This window comes from Eleutherodactylus coqui, chromosome 1, assembly GCF_035609145.1.
Source record: "Eleutherodactylus coqui strain aEleCoq1 chromosome 1, aEleCoq1.hap1, whole genome shotgun sequence".
Classification (NCBI taxonomy): domain Eukaryota; kingdom Metazoa; phylum Chordata; class Amphibia; order Anura; family Eleutherodactylidae; genus Eleutherodactylus; species Eleutherodactylus coqui.
In genome coordinates, this window is record NC_089837.1 from 121947945 (window position 1) to 121972665 (window position 24721).

General features: G+C 45.3%; 1 protein-coding gene across 1 annotated transcript in view; it reads left to right on the forward strand.

Annotated features, from left to right (window-relative positions):
* EIF2A (eukaryotic translation initiation factor 2A) overlaps positions 1–24721 on the forward strand; it is a 44606-nt gene that overhangs the window by 17927 nt on the left and 1958 nt on the right. Inside the window, exons 6-13 of the mRNA XM_066599683.1 lie at positions 8267–8349; positions 9383–9456; positions 11331–11475; positions 13695–13811; positions 15462–16033; positions 18734–18844; positions 20762–20881; positions 23017–23082. Coding sequence (XP_066455780.1) covers positions 8267–8349; positions 9383–9456; positions 11331–11475; positions 13695–13811; positions 15462–16033; positions 18734–18844; positions 20762–20881; positions 23017–23082 — 1288 coding nt within the window. The remainder of the gene's footprint in view (positions 1–8266; positions 8350–9382; positions 9457–11330; positions 11476–13694; positions 13812–15461; positions 16034–18733; positions 18845–20761; positions 20882–23016; positions 23083–24721) is intronic.

Genomic DNA, 24721 nt, shown 5'->3' on the forward strand with positions numbered 1-24721 from the left:
CTCTCTTAATCACCAGTTTATCAAAGTGAATGGCCACTTTCTGGCAACATTTGTAATCTGATCTAAACGTGTGTTTTATTATAGGGGAATCCTATAGATCAGGGGTGTCAAACTCAGACAAACACAGACGCACACTATTATACATATATACGCACAGACGCACACTATTATATACATACACACATATATATGTACACAAGGACACTTCTGCATTTTTATACTTATCTGCATCTAATATGGTCCCACTGGCAGGTATACCGGCTGCTATCAGTCTTTTTTGGGGCCATACTTGGGCCCCTCATGTCCCCCCAGGCCTGCAGCCATGAACAGAGGGAGGGCCAGTGAGAGGAGTTCAGCGCTGACCGGGCTCTCACCCTGCAGCTGCTCCTCCTCAGCGCCGCTCTCCTTGCATTAAAGATGATGTCTTCTGCAGTCGTCTACCCTCCTCCGCGGCTGTTGTCATGGTGATATGGGCACTCCTCTATTACTGTCTGCTGTACTGAGACAGAACAAGCCGATAGCAGATCGCATACTGACAACTGCACAGAAGATGAGGGAACTTGCTACACAGCCGTCCGGCCACAGAAAATGAGGTGGCGGGTCGTATTCGGCCCGCGGGCCTTGTGTTTGACACCTGTGCTATAGATCTTTAATAATTACCCCAGTTCTTTAGAAGGGCACCTGCCACCTGGTAAAAAACATTGAATGTGGTGCTTACCCACCCATACAAATGAAGATGGCAGCAGTCATGGCTATTCCCCCTATCTCCGTCCACTTCTGTGCAGTGTTCAGCACAGGTACAGACCGCAAAAGAACCTGTATCTATGCCAAAATGGATGGAGCCATGGAAGCCATCACATGGTTAGTTCACATGACCAGAGCCATCTTCATTTGCACGGACGGGGATGCATGGCCCCTACCCCTGATGAAGCTGGGTCATCAGTGAAACATGTATGGGGATGGCACAAAAACTTGACTTTTATTTAGCTGTTCGGCAGCATAGCAGTTCACTATTTCTTTCTGATTACTGTAGCAGTGCGCATACACCTAGTAAATACACTATGCTAGATTTTACAAATACACAGGCCACATGAACTTGGGACAGATAGGTCCATTCGGCCCATGTATATGTTATTCTGAAACTCTGCTACATTTAAAAAAAAACTGCTTAGGAGTTTGACTCGGAGCTCAGCTAGCACGGAGCGCACTGTCCTTTCCTTGTGAACACGCAGGGAGATGATCTGTCATTCGTGTAGACATTGACGTAGAGAGCAAGGTTTTTTTCCCGTGGCATAAGGGCTATTTTTTATATCTTTTTTTTTTTCACTGTCTGTTTTTTTGTCTTTTTGTTTTATTGGTGGTAAAAAGCTGAAATGTTTTTTTTTTTTTTTACATTTATAGTTGTTTTTTTTTAATTAGTTTTTTTACGCTAAAATAAAGCATGGGAATGGGTTACTCATTTTGTTTTGGACGTTTTGATATATAATGTGGTTTTAGATTATGAGGCGCATACAGCGATGGTTTTGATTGGCGTTGGCTTTGGGTTATTTTCTTTTTTTGTCTATATTTCTTTTTTTTATTCTGTAATTTTTTTTACTTATTTTTGTAACAATTTTTTAGTTCAATCGGTTTTTATTGGTTTTCAAAGAAAAGTATTATATAGACATTGCACAACATCGTTGATATCAACATGTGTCCGTATAAGCACAACAAACAACATATCTTGATTTCCTAATACTTATGGCATGAACTAGATTGTATAGCTTAATCTCTTGTGTCTCGTATCAGAAATTGGGAACTACGCAATGTAAGATTATAACAAATCATGAACATAACTGGGGGGGTGAGGGGGGGGGATGAGTGGAGAGGTGAAGCGGGGGTAGGGGAAGGGGGGGCAAGGGAAAAATATCAGCCTCGCTTACCCGCTCCTAAAGGTTGTTATCAACCTAACCGACCTGTTTCCAGCCATTTTTTAAATTGGTCTGAGTCTCTCATTGCGATCCAAGGGCTCCAGAAATCGTGGGAGTACAGTCGTTCCTGCTCGCAATCAGCCCCCTCCTCTTCATACCTCATAAGGAGGTTCAGTTTCTCAGCCCAAACTATTCTAGTGGGAGGGGTCGTGGATCTCCACAGCCCAGGGACAGACATCCTTGTCGCCAGTATCACCATCCTCAATAAGTCCGCCTTGACTTTGGCTATAGGTCCGGGGAGCATCAGGAGCAGGGTCATTTCAGCTGTCAGGGACACCGCCGACCTGGTCATCTCGTTGTATAATGTTTCTATATTATACCAGAGTTCTCTAACTGGGGGGCAGACCCACCAAATGTGCGACATTGTCCCAGAGCCTTTCTGGCACCTCCAACAGGTTGGGGGTATTTGTTTATCGAGTTGATGCAGTCTCGACGGTGTCCAATACCACCTGGATAGGACCTTATAGTTTTGCTCCTGGAGTCTCCCAAATCTGGAACTTTTGTGGCATAGAAGGAACGCTCTCTGCCAATCTGCCCTCGTTGGGCTTCTGCCCAGTTCTGATTCCCACTGGGCTGTGTAACTGGGTGGTTCGTCCCCCGTCTCCTTTGTCAGCAGCAACTTGTAAATAGTTGATATTCCATCCTCGGTAGGAGCCGAGGACATGCACAGGTGCTCAAACGGCGTCAACTGCTTATTACCACACCCCTCAGGCGCCAGGGACCCCACAAACTCCCTAACTTGAAGGTATCTCAGCCAGGCTCCCGGGTGTGGGATGGAGTTCCCGTGAATCCCCGTCAGGGACTTCATTCCATTTTGGGTCAGTACATCTCTGACTCTCGGTATTGGATGACTAGGGAGGGATAGTATCGATATAATGCTTCTAGTTGCTGGGAATTGAGGGTTGGCCAGTAGTGGTGTAAGGGGGCCCGGTACTGTTGCTAGACCTAGCTTTGATGCGAATGTCCCCCAGATCTTGAGAATCCCCTTGACAAGGGGTGACAGGGAGGTGAGGTCTCCCATGTATTGTCTTGGGATCCATGGGGCCCCCTGTATCGCCCTAGCATCTGATTCATGTTCCATTTCCACCCACAATTTTGTCGCCCTCCCTTGAAGTAGTGTGAGGACGCAATTGGCTATACTTGCTTTACAGTAAAGCGCAAAGTCTGGAAGCCCCAGCCCTCCCTCCTCCTTGGCTCGGGTGAGCACTCTGTAGCTAAGCCTCGATCTACGCCCTGCCCATACAAAATTAATTATTAGGGAGCGGATGCTGAGTAAGTATTGACGACCTAGGTGTATCGGCATAGTCTGACACAGATACAAGAACTTCGGAAGGGCGTCCATCTTTATGGAGTTAATCCGCCCCGTCCATGAAACATACAGTGGGCTCCACCTGTTTAGGTCTGCCCTCAGCCTATCTGCATAGTGGAGGAAATTTAGTTCGAATATCTGTGCCGGGTCCGCCGGTAGTTGAACCCCCAAGTATTTTATATAGGAGTCTTTCCATTTGAAGGGGAAGGAAGCAGCGAGTGCCTCGGCCTCCTCCTGAGGGAGGGTTACATTAAGAATTTCCGATTTCTGGAGATTCACTTTAAAATTGCTGACCTGGCCATATCTTTCAAACTCCTTCATCACCACCGGTAACCCCACTCTAGGGTTTGACAAGAACAGGAGGAGGTCGTCCGCAAATAATGCTAGCTTGTGTTCGGAGGGGCCCTCCGCCTGACCTCTAACCGATCCATTTTCCCTGATGGCATTGGCCAAGGATTCCATAGTGAGGGCGTACAGCAGGGGCGATAGAGGGCAGCCCTGCCGCGTCCCATTCTTTATCATTATCTCATCCGACAAGGCACCGTTTACTCGTATCCTTGCGGAGGGTCCATTATACAGCGCCATAATCCACTTTCTCATCCTTTGCCCCAATCCCATTCGGCAGAGGGTCCCCTCCAAGAAGCTCCACCTGACCCTGTCAAACGCCTTCTCAGCATCTGCTGCTAAGAGGCATAGCGGTTTGTCCGTCGATCTTGCGCGCGTAATTAGGGAGATGGCTTTGATGGTATTATCTCGCGCCTCCCTGCCCGGGACAAATCCTACCTGATCTTTGTGTATTAAGTCAGGAATGTGTCTACTGAGCCTGTTTGCTAAGAGTTTCGGACTCTTAGCAAAGGACTCGCGCAAGGCGGCGACCACATTTGTCCCCGGTCTCGTACACTTCCCTCCGCATTCTGTCTCTAAACGCTAATGTCTTTTGATCTAAGATTGATATTATTTTTTGTCTAAGTGTCGATAAGTCTGCCCGTAGTGTGTCGCTTGGGGACCTTTTGTTTGCTATTTCTTTTTCCTGTAGTGTGGTAAGTAGGTTTCCCAGTTCCTTTGCGCGTTCTCTTTTTAGCCTGGCTCCTTGTGAGATTAGGGTGCCTCTCAGGACACATTTTAGCGCTTCCCATTTAAGTGGGGTCCGTGTGGGGTCATTATTGTGGTCAATTAGGAAGTTATTTATGGTTGATTTGATCTCTTGCGCACATGTGGGGTCTTTTAGGATATTATCGTTGAGTCTCCACCCACGTGCCCGGGGGTCCCTAAGGGGGCCGTCCAGGTCTACGTATACCAGGGCATGGTCTGACCAAATAAAAGGTCCGAATGTGCATGCCGGCTTAAAGTCTAGGAGAGCGTGGGAGATCCAAATATAATCAAGCCTGCCATAGCTGTTATGGGCTGCTGAGTGGAATGTGTAGTCCCTGGCGCCCGGATGGAGCAAGCGCCACAGATCTACCAGGTGCATGTTCCCCAGCTCCTTAACCAGGGCCCGTGCTGCCAAGTGGGAGACCGAGGACTTACCTGAAGACGAGTCTAATTCGGGGTCCATCGCCAGGTTGAAGTCGCCTCCTAGAATAATAGCGGTTCCGTCCGCGAATTCCGATAATTCCCTCATGGTACCTATTCCAAAGGCGATCTGTCCCTGGTTTGGGAAATATAAGTTAGCTATTGTAATTATCCTGCTCGCGACATCAGCTTTGAGGAAGAGGTATCTGCCCTCAGGATCGCTCTTCGTGCCAAGGGGTTGAATTTGCAGGGAGTTGTGTAAAGCAATGGATACTCCTCCTGATTTGCGGTTTGGATTAGAACTATGGAACCATGTGGGGTACGCTCTCATGGAGCAAGACGGGATTTCCCAGTCTTAAAGTGTGTTTCCTGAAGGAGGAGTACCTTTCTCCCTTTTTTCTGCATGTGATACAGGATTTGCCCCCTTTTAGAGGGGATGTTCAACCCCTTGGCATTATAGGAGCACACCGTTAGGCTAGCCATAGGCCCAGATATTATGCAGGTTTCCTATGTGGCGTAAGCGAGGTCGTGGTTGGGTAGGGGTGGGAGAGAGGGGGGTTGGGTAGTGTCTGGGGAAGGCCTGGGAGGGGAAGATACAAACCAAGAACATTAATTGGCCTGTTAGGCCACTCAAATCAAAAATACTAAATTAACTGAAGTAAAATAAAGTGGAATACGCTATCCGTAGATGCAGCTTTGAGCTGCCTAATCTAGGTGGAGGAGAGGGGAGACCGACAACAGAGGTCTGCCCCCGCCTTCACCGCCGAGCATATGTATCTTTTGTTTTCTCCTGGGGAGAAAGAGGTAAGGTGGATCGGTAACAATTTTTTTTAAACATTTATGATTCCCATGATGTCCTGTAAGACCTCTGGGGGACATTGACAGGTCTTTTTTTTAATTACACATTTTTCTACTGTAGCTGAGGCATCCATAGGAGCCCCAGTTATAGGGAAAAACATCCCCTGTAGTGACATCAGTCATTAACAGAGCTGGTCACGATCTGCTAGGACCGTGTAGCTCTGCTGTGCCAGGGAACTTCTGGCAGTCACATAGTGGAAGTTATACTACCGCTTTCACTTCTTAGTACATAGTGTTCATTGAGAGCTATGTACCTGGGAAAGGAGAAGGCAGAACCCGTTAAAAACCGCTTCTCCTTTCTCCTTTGGGTTCTCAGCTGTGATCAACAGCTGACAACCTGACCTGCTCATGATTGATTGCAGAAGCAGAGACTTTCATCCTGCGCCGTACATCTGCTATCAGGTGGGATTAAAGCCCAGGACCAAGCGCCGCATTTTTACTGCGCTTGGTCCTTAGGCCTCATGTCCACGGGCACTTATGGATTCCCAGTGCAGAATCTTGCAGCAGTTCCCAGCCGTGTCCGCATCCATGAGGTCAAAAAAGACATTTTCTCACCTGTCCAGACGCGTTGTAGATCTCCACCATTGCGGCCAGATCTTCTTTCTTCTGCATGAAGGATGCATCCAGGCGCACTGGCGGTGTGCCACGCGCCTGCTTTCCCGCGGATCCACGGCACAGCCACAGTGTCACTTGCATCTGCGCTGTGGATCGAACGGCTTCCATCGACTTCAGTGCGGGAAACCGCAGAAAATGGAGCATGCTGCGATTTCCCACCCATGTGATTCGCACACCAGGATACAAATACATCTGCAGGTATTTAATTATCTTCCAATGTCCAATGAATGTCCATGGGCATATTGAACTGTGGCTTATTTTCCACAATTCAATTTTGCCCATGGACATGAGGCCTTAAGAGGTTAAAGGGGTTGTCCTGCGCCGAAACGGGTTTTGTTTTTTTTCAATAGCCCCCCCGTTCGGCGCGAGACAAACCCGATGCAGGGGTTAAAATAAAAACCGGATAGTACTTACCCGAATCCCCGCGCTCCGGTGACTTCTTACTTACCTTGCGAAGATGGCCGCCGGGATCTTCACCCTCGGTGGACCGCAGGTCTTCTGTGCGGTCCATTGCCGATTCCAGCCTCCTGATTGGCTGGAATCGGCACACGTGACGGGGCGGAGCTACGAGGAGCGCTCTCCAGCACGAGCAGCCCCATTCAACACGGAGAAGACCGGACTGCGCAAGCGCGTCTAATCGGGCGATTAGACGCTGAAAATTAGACGGCACCATGGAGACGGGGACGCTAGCAACGGAACAGGTAAGTGAATAACTTCTGTATGGCTCATAATTAATGCACGATGTATATTACAAAGTGCATTAATATGGCCATACAGAAGTGTATACCCCAACTTTGTTTCGCGGGACAACCCCTTTAATGACATTGGTTTGGTTTTTTTTGTTCTGCTGCAGAATAAATGTGGAGTCAATCAGATGTTGTTTTTGTTTTTTAGAAAAATCCTTATTTTGCAGCATTATTTCCACACCTGCCTAAAACATATACACAGCACTGTATGTATTTTTTATTCTAATGTATACAGCTACTGTCTCCATAAAATTAAGACATGGGCTAACAAACAAACAAAAAACGTAAGGACTCAGGGACAGATTTCGTGTAAATCAGGGTAGGTCAAGAAGATATGTTAGGGACCCAATAGACAATTGACCTATCTCTGATTATGATCCTGTAATTAGATCTGGGCAGAAATAATAAGATGCCCCTGTCACCTTTGTGGTAAGGTATCTAGAGCGTTTGCAGCAAACTCTTAATGCAATGCATAAAGGATATTGATGTCCTTCTGATATTGCATTGCGCTAATATAGTGTAAGGTGCACTACATATAAGAACTAATTCAAGCGTAAATGGTTGAATTGCTGCCTAAAGAAAAGTACTATCCCTCATATAGCATCAGAGTGCTGTGATACCGAACCAAAACAAATCAAAAAAGTAGTAGAGCCTGTGACTCTGATGGTGACTCATATGCCTTGACTCACCAACAGAATCACAGGCTCTACTATTTTTTTGATTTTCTAATTGGGGCAATAACTACCTGCCCCTGACGTATTACTGGCAAATTAACTTTTCTTGTTTCGTCCATACATACCTTGGGCAATACCTGGCTCCTGATGGACTACTGGTAATCACAGTGGGGAAACGCGTTGAGCTGCTAAATTTCTGTTGTTCCATCACATCTCATGCCAGTTATATCTAACACTCTGGGCTATTGGATAGTACAATAGACCCAGTTACAATATTGTCCTTACAGGATCATAATCAGAGATTGGTCAATTGTCTATTGGGTCCCTAACATATCTTCTTGACCTACCCTGATTTACACGAAATCTGTCCCTGAGTCCTTACGTTTTTTGTTTGTTTGTTAGCCCATGTCTTAATTTTATGGAGGTATAAATAAAAGTTATATTTTAGTTTGTCTATATCTGTGAAGGGCTTGAATTCCTACTACATAGACATATTTCTGCCCCTGTGATTCTCTATACAGCTACTGTAGTTGATGAGAAGAGGTAAGCTTCACTGATCTTAATTTTTTTTATCTGCTCTAGGCGTCCTCACTGGTCGGATGATGAGAAGATTTGTGCAAGGAATGTAAATAACGAAGTGCACTTCTTTGAAACCAACAATTTTGGTATGGTAACGGCCTGACCTGTATAAAGTAGCCCCATCCTTAGTTTAAAGATTACCTTATTACTATCTAACAGAGGGTACAAAACCATCACATTCTAAAACTATATGCTAATGTTCTGTTGTTTATGCAAAATGAGTCTCATGTATCAGAATCTAGTGATTTTGTGTGCTTACTATATTTCCTCCATAAGCAGACGGCTCTGTCTGACTTGGAATATAAGCCCTACCTCAAAAGCTACACTACGTGAAAAAAAGCAATACTCACCTAACAAGCGCCGTCCGGGTCCCTCCCTCTGTTTTCCGTGTGTCCCTGCAGGCTTCCGGGCACTTGTCATTGCTGACAGAGCATCTCTTGATAGTAACTGGGTTTAAAGACCATGCCTCCAGCAAGAGATTGCTCTGACTGGTTCATCGAGTGCTGGCTCAGCCAATCAGAGCCATCGCTCAATGCACCAATCACAGCCATTAAATGAATGGCTGTGACTGGTGCATTGAGCGCTGGCTCTCATTGGCTGAGTACGTGGCTCAGACAATCAGGGCAATCTCTTGCTGGAGGCGATGTTCTCAAATCCAGTTACCATTAAGAGAAGCTCTGTGAGCAATGACAAGTGCCCGGAAGCCTTCAGGGTCACAGAAAACAGAGGGGGGGACCCGGACGGCGCCTGCTAGGTGAGTATAAGGCCTCCCTCAAACAGTTTTGGCATTCAGCTTCTTTGGCAGCGCTTTCAGCTGTGCTGACAAAACGCATGTCAGCTCTGCTGAAACCGCAGTAAATGCAGTGTTGAAAAGGGAGGCCTAGGACTACAGTTGTCGGCATTGTTTGCAGCAGGCAGCTAATACCTTATGTAATGGGAGAGATTCATGAAAATTGTATTACAGAAAAACTATTTGCTGCTACTTTTTAAGAATAATAATCACCCTTATATAGTGTAATATTCTACAAGATGATCTTTCTAGCTAACACTGCATTGTCCAATGAGGAGCAGATTGTATTCCTTCAATGCATTAATTTCTGTATTTTCTATTTTTGCCAGATACCATTGCTAATAAATTGCACTTACAGAAAGTCAGCAACTTTGAGTTGTCGCCTGGAGAACATCCCTGCAAGGTATGCTTCATCATGTTCTAGAACTCTCTACTCTGTAAGCAACCAATTGAGCTAACATTCTGCGTATAAAATTGTTATAAGGTGTTAGGTGGCTTTTAATTTGGATTTTTCTTCTTTTAGAAAGTAGAACTCCTGAATGGAAATAAAAGTGCAATGTATGTTTTAACCCTTTCCAATCCATTTATTTTTTCTCACCCATTCTCCCCAGCTCCAAATAAATTGGAGCTGGGGAAAATGGGTGAGAAAAAATACATTTTCCCTGCACCCTCCTGAACTGACAGAGTTCAGGAGGGTGCAGGTGCTCACTGCACCGTGGAGGGACCTGCTTACCTGTCAGGCGTCTTCCGCATTCTCCTTCTGCCTCCCGCCTCGGCGATCATGTGACCGCTGGGCTCAGGTGGCACCTGGCGGTCACATGATCGCCGGGCTGGGAGACAGAAGGAGAATGCGCAAGACGCCAGTCAGGTAAGCAGGTCCCACAGTGCAGGCTCCCGGCTCGGAGTTCATGTGACCGCCGGGGGTCAGGTAACACCGGCGGTCACATGATCGCCGGCCGGCCGGAATCTCTATGCATTACATAGCGCTAATTGAGTGCTATGTAATGTGTAAAGGAGAAGGCAGAAAGGGTTAAAAACCCTTTCTGCCTTCTCCTAGGGGGTCCTCGATGGGGACCAGTGCACAAGTGTATCTGCACCCGATGTGTCTGCCGATCGGGTGCAGATGCACTCCTGCACTGCAGTGTCGGGCCTGCCCCGACATTGGAGCTGTGGAGGGAAATGATTATGTCGGGGCAGGCCCGACATTGGATTGGAAAGGGTTAAGACCAATCGCTCACTTTCTGAGTCATTTGGTTTTTAGCAGGACTAAAAACCAAGTGACTTTTGGCCCATGTAAACAGGAGTCGCTCAGTCTATGAACCCCTGCTTACAGTGAATGGAGATGGGCGCCGGAAGAGGTCTTTGGCCTGCTCCACCTTCGTTCACAGAACAACTATCGCTCCTGTTTAAGAGCAAGGAGTGATAGTCGCTGGGATGGCTTTTGGGCATCCCATGTATGCGTACCTTTATCCTTAGGATAGTTCTTTAATGTTTGATTGATGAGAGACTCCATCATCAGAAAACTAAGGGACACTGGGCTTGAAGCATATCAATGGGGGACTTCTGGCTGGCACCCCCACTGATTTAAAGAATAGGGGTCCCGTGTCTCCTCTATTTCACAGTTGAAGATGCCGGCTCCCATTTCTGTGGTGTAGTGGGGGATGGAGCCACTGGTTGGATATGCACAGCAGTGGCTCTATTCCTCTTAGTGGTGCAGACACAGCTGAGATCAGCTATCTGTCTGCCCCATAGAAATAAATGGAGCCTGCATCATCAACGGGTCCCCCATTCTTTGGATCAGTGATAGTCCCAGATGTCGGTCCCCCGCGGATCTATCACTTTTCACTCATCCAGCTGATAGGTGAAAACTTGAAAAAAATGACTTATAACTGGAATACCCCTTTAAGGATCAGTGGGGTTCCAATCTCTAGGATCACCACCAATCTTGAGAATAGAAGGGTGCAGTGCTTATTCAGTGCTGTGGTCTGTTCACAATCCTTCCCTGCACAGCACTACTTGGCGGATTAGAAAACTGCAGCCAGTCCCATTCATTTGAGTGGAACTGTAGAGCATTACCCCTACACAACAGGTATGTGGGCAGTGCTGTACAAGGAAGGTTTGTCACTGTACCCTTCTATTCTCAGGATTGGTGGGGGTCCCAGATGTCTGACCTCACCTTTTCATAAGGTGATGGGTATATCCTAGCAATATGCTGTCACTTCATGAAATAAATTTACTCTGGTTCATTTAACATCTAGCACTGTTTTTTTCCCCTAGGTAGCAGTATATGTTCCTGGAAGTAAAGGTGCCCCCTCATTTGTGAGATTGTACCAGTATCCCAATTTCACTGGCCCTCATTCTGCCCTTGCTAATAAAAGTTTCTTCAAGGCTGATAGAGTGACAATGCTGTGGAATTCAAAAGGTAATGATGGAGACATTGCTGACTGTGCTCTGATTGTTGTTAATATCTGACATCACTAACCTCGAGCCCTGTGGATGTTAACAATGGGTTAAATACAAATATCCTATAGCAATGTTTGCGTCGTTTATCAAACCTGTGCATTATACTGTGATCAGTGGTGTACCTACAGGGGTTGTAATTGTGACCCAGTCCCTAAGTTAGTGATGGTGAAGAAGAGACTGTAGTCCACGGGCTATACGGTACAACGAGGTATGTACCGCATGTAATCTTGTATGTATCACTGGGGTAAGTTATACCAGCTGTAAAAATATATAATTATATATAGTAGATACCCAGGTTATACCAGCTGTACATATATAATTATATATAGTAGATACCCAGGTTATACCAGCTGTACATATATAATTATATATAGTAGATACCCAGGTTATACCAGCTGTACATATATCATTATATATAGTAGATACCCAGGTTATACCAGCTGTACATATATCATTATATATAGTAGATACCCAGGTTATACCAGCTGTACATATATCATTATATATAGTAGATACCCAGGTTATACCAGCTGTACATATATCATTATATATAGTAGATACCCAGGTTATACCAGCTGTACATATATCATTATATATAGTAGATACCCAGGTTATACCAGCTGTACATATATCATTATATATAGTAGATACCCAGGTTATACCAGCTGTACATATATCATTATATATAGTAGATACCCAGGTTATAGTGGTTTCAGACCTGCAGTGGGGATTCCGCTTTTATGCTCTGTTTGGAGATCAGGAAAGGGGAATCACCACGTCCGAACGTCTCTGTCTCTGGACAGAAGCGAACAGTGTCGGACAGACCCTATTGACTATAATGCGGCCCGCCCGCTTTTCACACAGCTGCCCAGATTTTGGACGGAAGCAAGAGAGCTGCATGCAGCACTTTTTCTCCCAGTATTTTGAGCCGCATCTGTGACGGAACTCCAACATTCAAACAAAACAAAAACATGAATACATGAACACAGCCTACGGCCGGGCTCACAGGCTTTGTGGGTCACGCAGTATTTTACCGCTGTGGAGCCGCCGGGGACCTGCCCTACTGCCACATATGACAGCAAAATTGTACTGCGCATGAGAGCATATCTCACACACTGTCATGCTCAGTCCACCAGTTGTTTTTTTTTGTGTATGGAAGGGGTGGGGGGGGCATTGCTTGCACGCCGATAGAGAACAATGGGCTCTCGCGTGTAATATGCTGCAAAATAGAACATGCAACATTTTATGCAATTCCTACACGCAAATGTGAGCGGAACTACGTATGGCAATGTTTTTGATTACCTGCATTTTACAGCAAGCACCTTATACGTGGTAATCATATGCTTGTGTAAGAGTGGCCTAAGGGGTGCCAAACAAATATTCACATAGTGCAGGAAATGAGTCATGTTTGGAAAGCTTGTGCCAAGGGGCTAGATGATGTATTTAAATTCCCTTTGCAGTTGTATACTGCGCGGTTTAGGTACGGGTACAGGTGCGGAGGGGGGCAAGCTGAACTTTTGCTCCTGGACCCCTGAGCCTTTAGTTACGCCACTGACTATGATAACTATCTTTTTACCTGTGTTATTATCTCTTCCATCGTCTATTTCTTTGCTCCCCTCTGTGGCATATAAACATTGAAGTATAAAGCCGACATACTTGTCCTGGAGGCGTCATATTTGTGGACGGTGCAATAAATGTAACTCCTCTGTTAAGCCAGGGGTTAACTAGACTTATAAAGTTGGTAATTTACTACTATATTGTTTATATCATTGTAAGCAGTTTGCAAGAAGTCTTCACGGCCCTGACAACCCAGACATGCCCAGAGTGGCTCCATTTTTAGCTGGAGTGGCTCTTTTTAAGGATATGGGTGATGTTAGGATGTGTGATTGCTGTATGTACATCCTATCCTGATGGCTGATGTCCATGTACTGCTGAAATTCGGTATCCTTGTTACATAGCTTCACATTTCTTTATGGACATTAGGAGGTTCCATCTTGTTAAATGTAATTGATATATTCTTCAGATTTCTGGTTGATTTGAATTGATAAATGATGCAGAATGTTTTAGGTTAGAGAGATGGTAAGGAAACGGCGCTTCTTCTTTGCCTGCGATCTCCACCTTCATTGCTTTTATGTATCCTCCACTTAAAAGATGTCGTTACTTTCTGTTTTATAACAGCCACTGCCGTACTTGTGACTGCCAGCACTGATGTGGACAAAACAGGAGCCTCATATTATGGGGAGCAGACCCTGCATTACATTGCGGTAAATGGAGAAAGTGCCGTTGTACAATTACGTAAGTATAGAATCTCACATCCCGCTAGAACATCACTGTATGATAAAAAAAAATGTATAAAATTTTTTTTACTAAATAAAGTAAATATATACATATTCACATAAAATAAAACCTTGTGTGGCACAGTGTTAGCAGAAATGCACTCCTAAGATCTTGCTCACGACCTGAAGGTTGCGGGTTTAATTCCCGCGTGTTTCAGGTAGCTGGCTCAAGGTTGACTTCCATCCTTCCGAGGTCGGTAAAATGAGTACCCAGCTTACTGGGGAAGGCAATGGCAAACCACCCCACAAAAACAGTCTGCTAAGAAAACGTCATGATGTGATGTCACCCTTGGAGTCGGTCATGACTTGGTGCTTGCACATGGGGACTTTACCTATACACATAAAAAAGAAAATGACCCACCGCCGATGACCACGAAAACCTTCACCGTATGCGCCCTGTAATACAAAACTTTACAAATTATATATCAAAACATCCAAAACAAACTGAAGAACCTCTTCCCGCACTTTATTTGAACGTAAATATACTAATTTTAAAAATGACTATCAATTAAAAAGCAAACCCTTTTTCTTAGCTTCTTGCCCCTAATAAAACAGGTAAAAAAAAGGCCGTGAAAGAGGATATAAAAAATATCCATATATGTCAGGGGAAAAAATGCAGCAAAAATAATTTTGGTACCTGAACAAAAAAAGGGCAATAAAACCACCACATGGGTAAAATTCCAAAAAAGTGTCGGGTCCTTAAGGTACAAAACACCCTGGTCCTTAAGGGGTTAAAAACAAAGGCTGTAATCGGATTAGTAGCTATTGTCAACACTAGCATTTTTTTTCTAACTATGTCAATTAGTCCTCCTTAATGTTGGATGACACATAAGAGTGACACCACATACAAAACGTCGTCTTCCATGTTTAGGTGGTAGCAGACTTTTACCTCGATCACCCTGTCATGCTGCAGGACCGTTTTTGTCACTAAGTACATATACGGTATTACCAAATGATCCAAAAAGTCTTATCTGCAGAATGTCAGAGTGACCGGTTCTATTGGGACTACAGCTGTTAGCAAATTTGTGCTTCAAATTAAGGGACTAATAGCACTAATAACTGTTCAAAAAGTTAAAACTACTGTTTTATAAAACTTTTGACACGTTGGAAGTTTTGATTGGTGGATTTCCAGGTGCTGAGACCCCAGTGAAGGGACAGAACTGTTCATCTGAGCACTGTGCCTCTTCGTCTGTAGTTGACTCTCCTTGGGGAGCTGGGGACAGTAGTTGGCTCTCGTAGACTAGCTGCGATCACTGAGATTGGAGCTAATCTATTGGGCCATTACACAGACTGATTTGGATTTGGGGACAAACTATCATTAATATAATCCTTCATCCCCATAGAGCTGTCAGTGATCAGCTGCCCATATACCGGTTTACAGGGTCTGAGTCTCAGCAATAATGTGCCGAAGCACTTATTTGTAGTCAAGATGTAACATATTATACTTGGCGGAAAAACGAGTTTATACACTTGCCTCACAGGGACGGTGGGCCTGCAGTAGTAGGGAACATTTCTGGTTCTTGCTATATATACACATGTAATTGATTGCATAATTAAGTAATATTGTATTTTATTTATTTATTTTTTCTGAAATGCTCCTTTCTTCAAGCAAAAAATGGTCCAATCTATGATGTCGTCTGGAACAAAAACGCAACAGAGTTCTGTGTGGTCTATGGGTTCATGCCTGCCAAAGCCACAATTTTCAATCTAAAATGTGATCCCATATTTGATTTTGGTACCGGCCCTCGGAATGCTGCTTTCTACAGCCCTCAAGGACATATTCTGGTTCTGGCTGGTTTTGGGAACTTAAGAGGACAAATGGAGGTGTGGGATATGAAAAATTATAAACTTATTTCAAAACCAACAGCTTCCGACGCCACGTTCTTCTCCTGGTGCCCTAATGGGGAGCATATTGTTACTGCTACTTGTTCCCCAAGATTACGAGTTGGCAACGGATATAAGATTTGGCACTACACTGGCTCTATATTATATAAATATGATGTGCCGAACAACACAGAACTGTGGCAGGTGTGCTGGCAACCATTCGTAAATGGAGTCTTTCCTGCAAAACCCATTATTTACCAGCCTGTGCCAGGGGAGATTCCAGCTGAGGAGAACAAACCAGCCCAAGCTTATAGGCCACCCGCTCTGAGGAATAAGCCAGTGACTAGTTATAAACTGGTAAGTAACCCTTGTTCTAATTGATCACAGTTCAAAGTTCACATAGAAACCAGAGAAGAATGTATTTCTAATGTTACAACATATCTAGCCGGGTACAGTAGACACAATCTTTGAAGAGTAACTAAAGTTTTGTAATATAGTTTATGGCAAAGAAATGCCCTTTCTCCACTTAAAAGCCACTTCTCCCCATCCTCGACATCAGCAGTGATCACTCACTCTGACTGTTCTGGTAAGGTCTGTACACAGAAGTCCTTGCACAGAGAGATTAGATTACAGCTGCAGCCCATAGACGTCTATGCACAGGAGGAGGGAGAAAGAGAAGGGCACTGCTGGACGGAGACAGAGGCACAGAAGCAATGCTGCAGCTTCTAGTAAGTGTTTTTTTATTTTGGCAACAGTGCTGGATTGACTTCTCTATGTCCTTTGTGGTGCTGCTGCTTTTGAGGGTATGCGACAAAGAAATGGGGCAGCAGGATCTCCTCTTCTCTATAGGTATATTTATCATTACACTCTTGGATTACTCCCAGAGTAATCCGTGGCATCTTAGAGTGAATCATGTGACCTCCTGGAGTGCTCACGCTCCAGCAGATGCAATGATGAACAAATCGAGCACCAGCAACCCGAACACCCATGTCCGGAAGTGTGAAACAGATGTAACCTAGTTATCGTGAATTATTTGTACATTAATAGTGACAAGCTGAACATTAACATTCACTTATGCCCGATGCCCACGGATGGATTTTTGCGACCGGACACCCGCCGCGAATTCCACAGCAATGTCCATCCGTAGCATGCTATGTTAAAAGATTCTTCTACTCCCACGAGCGAACATCAACTGCAATTTTTCGCTTGCGGGGAAGAATCGCAGCATGCTCTATTTGTGCGGAAAATCGCACAGATGGCTTCCATTGCAGTCAGTGGAAGCCGTCTGATTCGTGGTGATTCCAAAATGTCAATTTTGAAGTCGCCACAGATCCGCGTCATCATCAGCAGAGTCATGTCCTGCACAGCGCATGCTCGCCGGCCAAGACACTCGCCGCGGATCCGGACAGGTGAGTAATATGGTCTCTGGCCCGCTTCGGGTCTGGTTCCGCTGCAGTCGGAATCCGACCTGGCCGTGGGCATGAGTCCTTATTAAGTTATGAAATCTGCAGTGATCCAACATAATACCTTAGCTTATACATGCTTCTATCATCAGCCTATACATGCTTTTAAATCGGCAGACATAAAAATAGCTTCCAAGTGGTGCATCTGTGCTGCTTGTTCTGCTTCTGCATCCAATTCAATGCTGTACAACTGCTGTGCAGGATAAAGGGGATCAGAGCCTTTGCACGCTGGCATTTTGATGCTCTGCTTTGAATCCTGTTTTTGAATGGAGCACAGCTAGCACAGTCTGAGTATGCTCTGTGTCGTGTGCTCCAGTAATGATGAACAGCCAGAGCATGTGTTCTGCACTCCGAGCATGCTTGTAGTGCAATGATGAATACACCTTATGTGTGCAGAGACAACATAGCAGCTAGTGTTCACCCTTGTGGAACTGAGCTAAAGAAAACTGATAATTGGAAATTGGGCCTACAGAAGAGAAAAAATGGTTAAAAAGAGCCAAATACAAGTCCTATAGTGGCCAGAAGTCCTTTTATTCCTCATGTACACACACTTTTTGGCTTATTCTGAAAAGTCATCCACAAACGTTTAGTTACACTTTAAATAATTAGCTGTGATTTACTTATTGTTGGAAAACTGCCATAAAAGTTGTACTGCGATGTGAAAAATAATTTTTTTGCCAAATCAAACAGAAGCTGAAGATTATTTCACTTTCTGTGCACCATAGCAATGTATGGCACTTGGTGCAAGTAATGGAAGGCTGATTGTTGCTGGGATAAGGGAATGCAAAAGGGGATCTTTTTCTGCTGTTGACACACTGAAACATGATATGCCAGGTTTAACCCTTACACTGTCCCAGACTGGCAGAGATTCGGGCATTACCATCCAATCCACTAGACCAGCAGGAATGCTGACAGTAATCTCCTCACTACACTAAACCAACCAAAAGATACAGATTATAAGTTTCAATACACTAGATTATTTTGCATGCTGACATTGAAGGGATTGGCCACCTTTATATATAATTAGTACTAAAGGGAGTAGGAAATTAGGTTATTGGTAACTTACTAATATGCAGTCTTGAGATGTTCTGCATTACCTCACGTGATCTAGACTCTATGCTTCTCTTAATACATCCCGGAATTGTGTTTGCCTTTTTAGCTGCTGCATCACATTGCTGACTCATGTTCAGTTTGTGATCTATTAGTACACACAAGTCTTTTTCACATGTGCTGCTTCTTACCTCAATTCCTATGATACATAAGTCGATGCTAGAGGAGTAGCTCTTGCTGTGGAATATCCACTATATAAAAGGGAAGGATCCAACGGGGAAACTTTATTTCCTTTTTGCCTAAAAGAACAGATGCCTATACATATCCCAAGATGTTCTGCAAATCCTTGTGGGTTTTTATCTGAATGTATGGGCCTCGTGACCCGGAAAATGAGGGTTTTAACATTTTAAACAGATAGACCTGGAATATCCGTAAGAATAAGCCATATAAGCAATTGTTGTTAATCTAGAAATATATGCAATTTATTTGTCTTCATGGAATTTGAACTAGTCACTACATTTGGTATTTTTCATGTAAATTTCAGCATGAAGAGGAACCTCCGCAGAGCACAAAGCCCTCAAGCACTGACAAGCCTATGTCCAAAACAGCTTTAAAGAACCAAAAGAAGAGGGAAGCAAAGAAAGCTTCTAAGCAGGTATTCCAGGGCTTGTCTTTACATTGTGGAGATGTCCGGACCAATAGAAGTAAGACAAGTCACACACAGAAGAGCTGTTGCCGCACAACACTAATGCGTGCCATGATAGTCGCTACCTTCTTTGATGTTCTCCTAGATCAGGCCTGCACAACTTGGCAGTAGGTAAGGGACAAAATTAAAATGGCGAACGTCTTGGGGCTGCCGATAGGTTTATAGCGGCTCACTTTGTACGTAATGGCCCTTTTACACGGGACGATGATCGTTCAGAATCGTGATGATTGTTCCATGTAAAAACATGCAGCGACTGAATGGCAGAAAACTGAATGATGTGTCATTCAGTATGAACAGCAGTCATTCATTTTTCAACAACTGCTTACTGTAAATGGAGGTGGGGGGCTGGAGAACCCTCCCATCCCCAGCCCGATTCGCCTCCATGCCAGCAGCACTGTGAGCGATGCCAACAATACTCGCTCCTGTCTAACGGCACAGGAGCAAGCATCACTGGGATAAGCTGCTGGGCATTGTTTGCCCAACAGTTCGTCCCATATGAAAGGACCATTAGCCACTAAAAACCTACAGCCTAATGATTAAACTATTTTGCCAACCCCAGAAGGCTCTGCAGCTAGTGAGTGGATATGAGCATGGACCTGAGTTGGTTCATGCTGCTATGTAGGGCTCATTCAAAGCGTATTTGTGTAGTGTATTACGCTTGCACTTTGCAGTGAATATAACCCATTGATTTCAATGGGTTCATTCATATGAGCTTATTTTTTTTATGGGATGTGCGATTGCGGGGAAACATAGGCAGCATTTCCCTTGGTGCATATTATGCACTGTAGAAGGCTATTGTAATCAATGGGCGTGCGTAAATACGTGCAAAATATGCTGGAAACCTGTGTATTCGCTGCATCTTCATGCACAAAATCAATGCAATCTTGTGCTTTCTTTTTCCCGTGCACAAATATGCAGTGTATTTGCACACACAGAATATGCTGCAGCGAGCGAAATACACGGATGTGAGCGTTTTTCACTCGTGTAAAAATGCAGCGAAAATGCGCTGCTCCCATTTTAACCGGCTCTTAGACACAGAATGTGTATCAAGGTATTTAGTAAAATTATAACTATGCACACTGCTGCACTATATGTACTTAGGAGAAAAAGCCTAAGCAGAATCGCATAAGATTTTTTACCCCACAGCGCACTTACTGCAGTGTAAACACAGTGCCAAATACTGTAGGACAGGCTGAAAGATTCTGCCGCACCGCCGCTCCCAGGGGCTACAGGACCTTCCCTGACTTGAGTGGTAGTCATGTGGCTGGTTGTATAACTGTCATTCACTGAAGGTCCTTTACCCCGCACAGTCATGTCATGCCAGCTGCTACTGCTGCCAGCTGTAAAGTTTAGGCTTTACTACTAGCAGCAGCTAGTGTGACATGACTGTGCGGTGGACTGTGGGATGACTGTGGCGTCAAGAAGCTGGCAACTAGCCTCCTGGCGTCATAGTCATGCCACAGTCCACCAGAAATACTCTGCTGGGCCGCATGTCACCCGTGGGCTGTATGTTGTGCAGGCCTGTCCTAGATGTTGCTTGGCAAGAAAAGTATACTGCCATAAGGAGATGCAGTGAACTTGTAGGTATACAGTTGGCGACCATCTAAAGATCTGCTCGCTTAACATTTTACGTTTTTTTGTAGTATCCTATGTGTATCTTTAAAAGTTGTGTAGCTTACATTTTTTTCAATACAGGAATAAACAACCAAAAGCTTTTGACAGATGTCTGCCCCATATGCATTGATGGATACTGTACCGTGTATATTCGGATTCCTTTTTTTCTCTCTCTCTCAGACATACACTTCCATTTGTATGGAAAATCTGAATGTGAATTGAGTGTAAGGAAGGTGTCATTTGTTCTTCTAGGAGGCCAAAGCAGATGACCCATCTGATGAGTCGGTACTGCAGCTTGGCGAGAACATTGCTCCAACAAGTGTAACAACTGGAGACCCTGAGACTGATAAAAAGATTAAAAACCTGAAAAAGGTGAGTATATAGTAGTGATGATTCCACAAGTCTGACATTTCCCATTAATGTATGTCATGTCCATCTTGTCCTTCCTCTTCAAGAAAAAGCATTGATTAACAATAAGAACATGAGGCGATGTGATACTGGTAGCATAATTCACTACGACGTCTTGCAGTGTGTTTCAGTACAAATGCACTTGATGGCTTTCAGGTATTACTTAGAACAAGATGAGTTGCGGACATGCTGCTCAGATAGGAAGCCAAGTTACGCTACTGTAGTGCAGACTGAGCTACATTTTAGTACTGACCTAACACAACCCAACTTCACTGCAGATTAATACTTGAGTTGGTGCTATAGACTTAATAGACTTATAGACTTTTGTACTCCGCTGTCCTAATGGCTGTACTTCCAGATCTAGCAGTAGATTAGCACTATTTTCCTAGAAGGTGTCTGTATCCAAAATACACATCACGGTCACATTTAGCTCATATACTAAAGAGTAAGGGTGGGTTCACACGAGCGTGTTTTTGGAACCGCTGCTGCCGGCGGCTCCATTAAAAACAACGGTCTACCGGCACTGCTGCATTCTTTTTCAGGGAAGGGTTTTACATATAAGCCCTTCCCTAAAAAAAGGAAACCTTTTAGTGTAAAAAAGAAAAACTTACCTCTTCGCCGCTGCCGTGACCCCCGCGGGCATGAAGAACACATCTGCTGCATGCGGCAAATGTTTCCTTCATCCCGCTAGTTAAAAGAATTCCCTGCTGCTAAATCTGCCACAGCTGTGGCAGATGCAGCAGAGGAACTCTTCAATTCTCAACCGCAGCTGTCACACATGACAGCTGCGGTAGAGAATCCTGCTGCCGGCATCCCCGTCATTGGGTTTCAGGGAAGGGCTATAAACATAAGTCCTTTTGTGAAAATCCAAGGAAAGTAGTGTTTAAAAAAAAAAAAGCAAGCATACTCACCTCCCTTCAGCTGCCGGGCTCAGCCGCGACTTCTGGCACTGTCCCCGGCTCTGTAGTTCTCAGCTATCGGCAGCCGGGGATTTAAAATCCCCACCTGTTGGAAGCTCTGATTGTGATTGGCTGAGTGCTTCAGTTCAATTACTATGATACCAAATTTTATTGGCTTGAAATATAAGCCCTCCCCCGAAAATAAGCTGTAGCTGAAGAAAATTAAAAAAAAAAAAAAATACACATACATCACCTTAGAAGCGCTGTCAGCCCGGCCGCATCCTTTCCCCGGGTCCCGGCACTGACGTTTTTTTTTCTCTTCTGGCCGGGGATTGAAAAATTCCCGCCTCCTGGAAGTACTAGCTGTGATTAAGCCTTTGCAATCCAATTTTGGATTCAGGGTTTCCTAGGGGGCTTCCTCTTTCTGCCATTATCCAATGGCGTTGTCTGCTGGCTAGAGCCAATACTGCGGTATGGGACATGCTGGAGAACCCCCTCTGACAGCAGAGCGGCCAGTAATATACAGTAAGAATACCCTGACGGACATCTCCCGACATCTGAGCTGTACAGCCTTCAATCAGAATGTCTTCAGACGCCAGACAGTGGATTGGAAAGGGTCAATAGACGCTTAGCCAATCAGAGCCAGCACTCGAATGCCTGTGATTGGCTAACCGTCAGCCAATCACAGTCAGCGCTTCCAGGAGGCGGGGATTTGTTAATCCCAAGCCAGAAGAGAACAAGAAGATCAGTGCCGGGACCCGGGGAAAGGATGCGGCCGGGCTGACAGAGCTTCTAAGGTGATCTATGTGTATTTTTTTCCTGCAGCTAGGGCTTAGGTTATGGCTTTGACAGTAGGATTTCCTACTGTCAAAGTTGCATCACACCACACAAAAACAGAGAGGAAGGCTCCATAAGGAAACATGGGCTAGAAAACCTCACGAGTCACATGCATATCGCAGGACCCATGAGGTTTTTGTGTCAGGTTGCTGCATGCTACAAAACGTGTGAAGGAACCCATAGAACAGCAGGCGATTTGTAGCATTGTAGTAACGCGACTTTGTCGCCCGTGTAAACAAGGCCTAACTCTCAATGTTCTCTGTCAAGACTATTTTTCCTTTGCACAGCCAGGCATGTGCTTTGATATTGGGGTCTTACGAAACTGCTGTATTTTGACCATTGAACATAGATATTGTTTTACAGAAACTGAAAGCTATTGAACAACTTAAAGAATTACAAGCATCAGGCAAGACATTGGAAAAGAACCAGGTAATCTATCCTCCTAAATGCAGCATGGCTGTGCAATGACATATTCTGATCACTTTTTATTCCATTTTTATTGGGAGATTGGGTGACAAACTGCAACTCTGCCATTATGTAGGTTGTTTCTTTTGTTTGTTTTCTGTAAGACTGTGTATACAGAAGTAGCTGTCAATCACTGACAGGACCGCCCACTGGACCCCTGGGCTCAGAAAGAGCAGAGATGTAAAGAACTGAAATAAGTTATGGTATACTGCAGTGATGGCGAACCTTTTAGAGACCTAGTGCCCAAACTGCAACCCAAAACCCGCTTATTTACCACAAAGTGCCAACACCCCAGGGCCTTATCACGAAGTATGATTTTACCCCCGTCATGCTAAAGAGTATTGGGCTGCTTCAAAATAGACAGCGTGCAGATTTTAACTGCTTTTTGGATGCAGAAATACTGCAGAATGTCCTCAGCGGAAATTTCTGTGGAACATTCTGCAGCATTTCCGCATCCAAAAAGCAGTTAGTCTGCACCCTGTCTATTTTGAAATAGCCCTGCCCATTTCCACCACATGTAAACATACCCCAGCGATAATAGTGACACCCCACAGCAGTAATAGTGACCCCCCAGCGATGATAATGACACCCCCCCCCCCCCAGCAATAATATTGACATCCCACAGCGGCCCTCAGTATAATAGTGATTCTCCCCCAGCGGCCCCCCAGCAGTAATAATAGTGACACCCCCCAGAGCGGCCCCCCAGCAGTAATATTAGTGACACCCCTAGCGGCCCCCTAGCAGTAATATTAGTGACACCCCCCAGCAGTAATAATAGTGACACCCCCCAGCAGGGCCCAGCAGTAATAATAGTGGCACACCCCAGCAGTAATAATAGTGACACCCCCCAGCGGCCCCCCAGCAGTAATAATAGTGACACCCCCCCCCAGCGGTCCCCCAGCAGTGATAATGCCCCGCCCCCCAGCGGTCCCCAAGCAGTAATAATGCCCCCACCCCAGCGGTACCCCAGCAGTAATAATGCCCCCCCAGCAGTGATGATGCCCTCCCTCCCCCAGCAGTGAAAATGCCCCCCCACCCCCGCCCCAGCGGTACGCTAGCAGTAATAATGCCCCCCCAGCAGTGATGATGCCCTCCCTCCCCCAGCAGTGATAATGCCCCCCTCCCCAGCGGTCCCCCAGCAGTGATAATGCCCCCCCTCCCCCAGCGGTGATAATGTCCCCCCACATACTTACCCCTCCTCTTCTGCCCGATCTCTGGTGCACACTGATGTCAGTGTGCTGCCGGATGCCTCCTCCCCCGCTCTCGTGGAACCAAGTAGGAGACGTTGGGGGACGGGGGAGGAGGATCCCGGCTGCACACTGATGTCACAGTGTGCGCCGGGATTAGCGCAGATAGCAGCACTTATGGCAGCGCGCTGATGAGAGAATGCCGACAGGGGAGCCGCGGCCCCTGCAGGCATTCACTGATGTGGTGAGCGGCTGATGGTGACGCGTGCCAGCAGGGAGGGTTCTGCGTGCCATAGGTTCGCCACCACTGGTATACTGAATCTTTTCACATAAAACTATATATCATTCCTGCTCAGCTCCTCCTGCTACCTGCAGTTTGGAAAACCTTTTTAAAGTGACAGGTTCCCTCTAAAGGC